At 45.3% G+C, this 1,872-nt stretch overlaps 1 protein-coding gene across 1 annotated transcript in view; it reads right to left on the minus strand.

Annotated features, from left to right (window-relative positions):
* The window catches only part of LOC119591242, a gene marked incomplete in the record, with an annotated part of 13,031 nt that overhangs the window by 3,757 nt on the left and 7,402 nt on the right, over window positions 1-1,872 (minus strand). Inside the window, 3 exon segments of the mRNA XM_037939948.1 lie at window positions 45-1,099; window positions 1,314-1,424; window positions 1,619-1,722. Coding sequence (XP_037795876.1) covers window positions 45-1,099; window positions 1,314-1,424; window positions 1,619-1,722 — 1,270 coding nt within the window.

Genomic DNA, 1,872 nt, shown 5'->3' on the forward strand with positions numbered 1-1,872 from the left:
GTACAATCATATAAACAACAATATACGTGAACATGCTTGCCCACCTTGCTTGGTTGCCGGCCTGCTGGGTACTGGGCATGGGCGGAGAATTGCGGGAACTTTCCCGGAAGCTAGCTGTTCTGACAGTCGACATTCCTCCTGACTTTGAAACACTGTTTTGTATCTGAAATGTGGTTGTCTGTGACTGAGAAATTTGTGAAAATCTGGTTTCTGACGTACTGCCACTCTGCAGTGAAGGCCCTTGATATTTTTGAACAATTGTTGGCATGTGAAGGACCTCTGCTGAATTCACCCTTGGAAAGGATTTCTCTGTCACCATGTTCCTCGACACTGTATATACCGTACAGGGTTGTGAAGAGACCTGTCTCTGCTCTGTGAAAACCTTCCCCTGAACCGGAACCTCACACCTCACAGAACTTGTGGAATTCGATATGACTTTCTTCCCATTAGTGTATATACCCTGGGATATCTGTTGGAATCCCCCTCCGGTCTGTATTGTGTGTTTCTGTGGAGTAAATTTACTGACTGCCTGACCAGCAGGCAGCACAGTGATAACAGTGGATGGCTCTTGTTGCATATATCCACCAGTCCTAGTAATGAGTTTTATCACTTGTGGTCCCTGGGTGGCTGTGGATCCAACGGACACAACACGGGACTGATTGTGTGAGCTGTTCATGAGTCTGCTGCTGCCCCCCTTCACCACGACTACTGGTTTCATCTGCTGGTTCTGGGTCAGGCAGGCATTTTGGGTACTGGCTGAGCCTGAGTTCACTGGATAGAATGGAGATGATGTCTGAGAGAAAACGGGAATATTTCTTGGTGATGGAACCGTGGGTACTGAATCTGGAGGGAGTGTCTGACTTGTGTCAGGTGCGGCATGAAGTACCTTAGCCACAGACGGTGAATGCTTAGTAATAATCTGTGCCGGAGACCTAAGGTGCGTGGATTCATTATCGCCCTGGGGCGGGGTCTGGAACGTCAGAGCGATGGGGATTTTAGTTCGATTGGTGAAACGGCGCTGGAGGAGGGTGCGGAGGGACGACTGAGGGACTGAGGTGATAGGTTTGAATCCTGCCAAGTCTGATGAGGATTCCTCACTCTGTGGGCCATGAGGATATGTGATTAGTGTTGCTTTACTAATTACCATTAGGAACTAAGTCTCTGGTTACTAGTATGACTTGGTAATATCAATAGCTATCGAAATTACAAATTGCATTACCATCAAGCACCAGATTCCAACAACAATGAAATCAACATATATATTACACAAGTCTATTCTATCAAACAATTCCAAAACAAGTCAGCGAACTCACTCTCTCAGAAGACGGAGTGGGTCCAGCGTGGCTTGAGTGAGAACTGTCAGTAGAACGTGATCGCTGCAGCCGTTCACTCTCTAGCAGTTTCTCACGCTCCACTTCTGCCACCTAGTGTCACGCAATGTACAAGTCACTATTATTATGATCACCCTGTCTCTGTCACGGAGATTACATGATGGAAAAATATACAAGCTGTGTGTGCAAGTATTACGCATTGAAAAGGAGAACGTATTTTAAAACCGTTACCAGCTACGTGTTTAACATAATAATGTACTACGTAGAATGACTTCTTTTTTATTTACCTGGCATATATCATGAAGAGAAGGATGTCGCATGATCTTTCTTGACTGTTTCGAAGTGGAGACATCTTCACTCCTTGTCCTCTGAAGTTTGGTCCTTTTGGCTGCTGTAAACGAAGTCATGAAAATACTGGAGACATCGATGATAGGAAGTGAATGTATGTAATAATAGTAATGTGTCGGTACCATAAACAAGTATTAAACATCGCAACTACCAGCAACACACCAAAACACCAGAGCACAGGAAATCCGCACTC

The sequence above is a fragment of the Penaeus monodon genome, chromosome 28 (assembly GCF_015228065.2).
Source record: "Penaeus monodon isolate SGIC_2016 chromosome 28, NSTDA_Pmon_1, whole genome shotgun sequence".
Classification (NCBI taxonomy): domain Eukaryota; kingdom Metazoa; phylum Arthropoda; class Malacostraca; order Decapoda; family Penaeidae; genus Penaeus; species Penaeus monodon.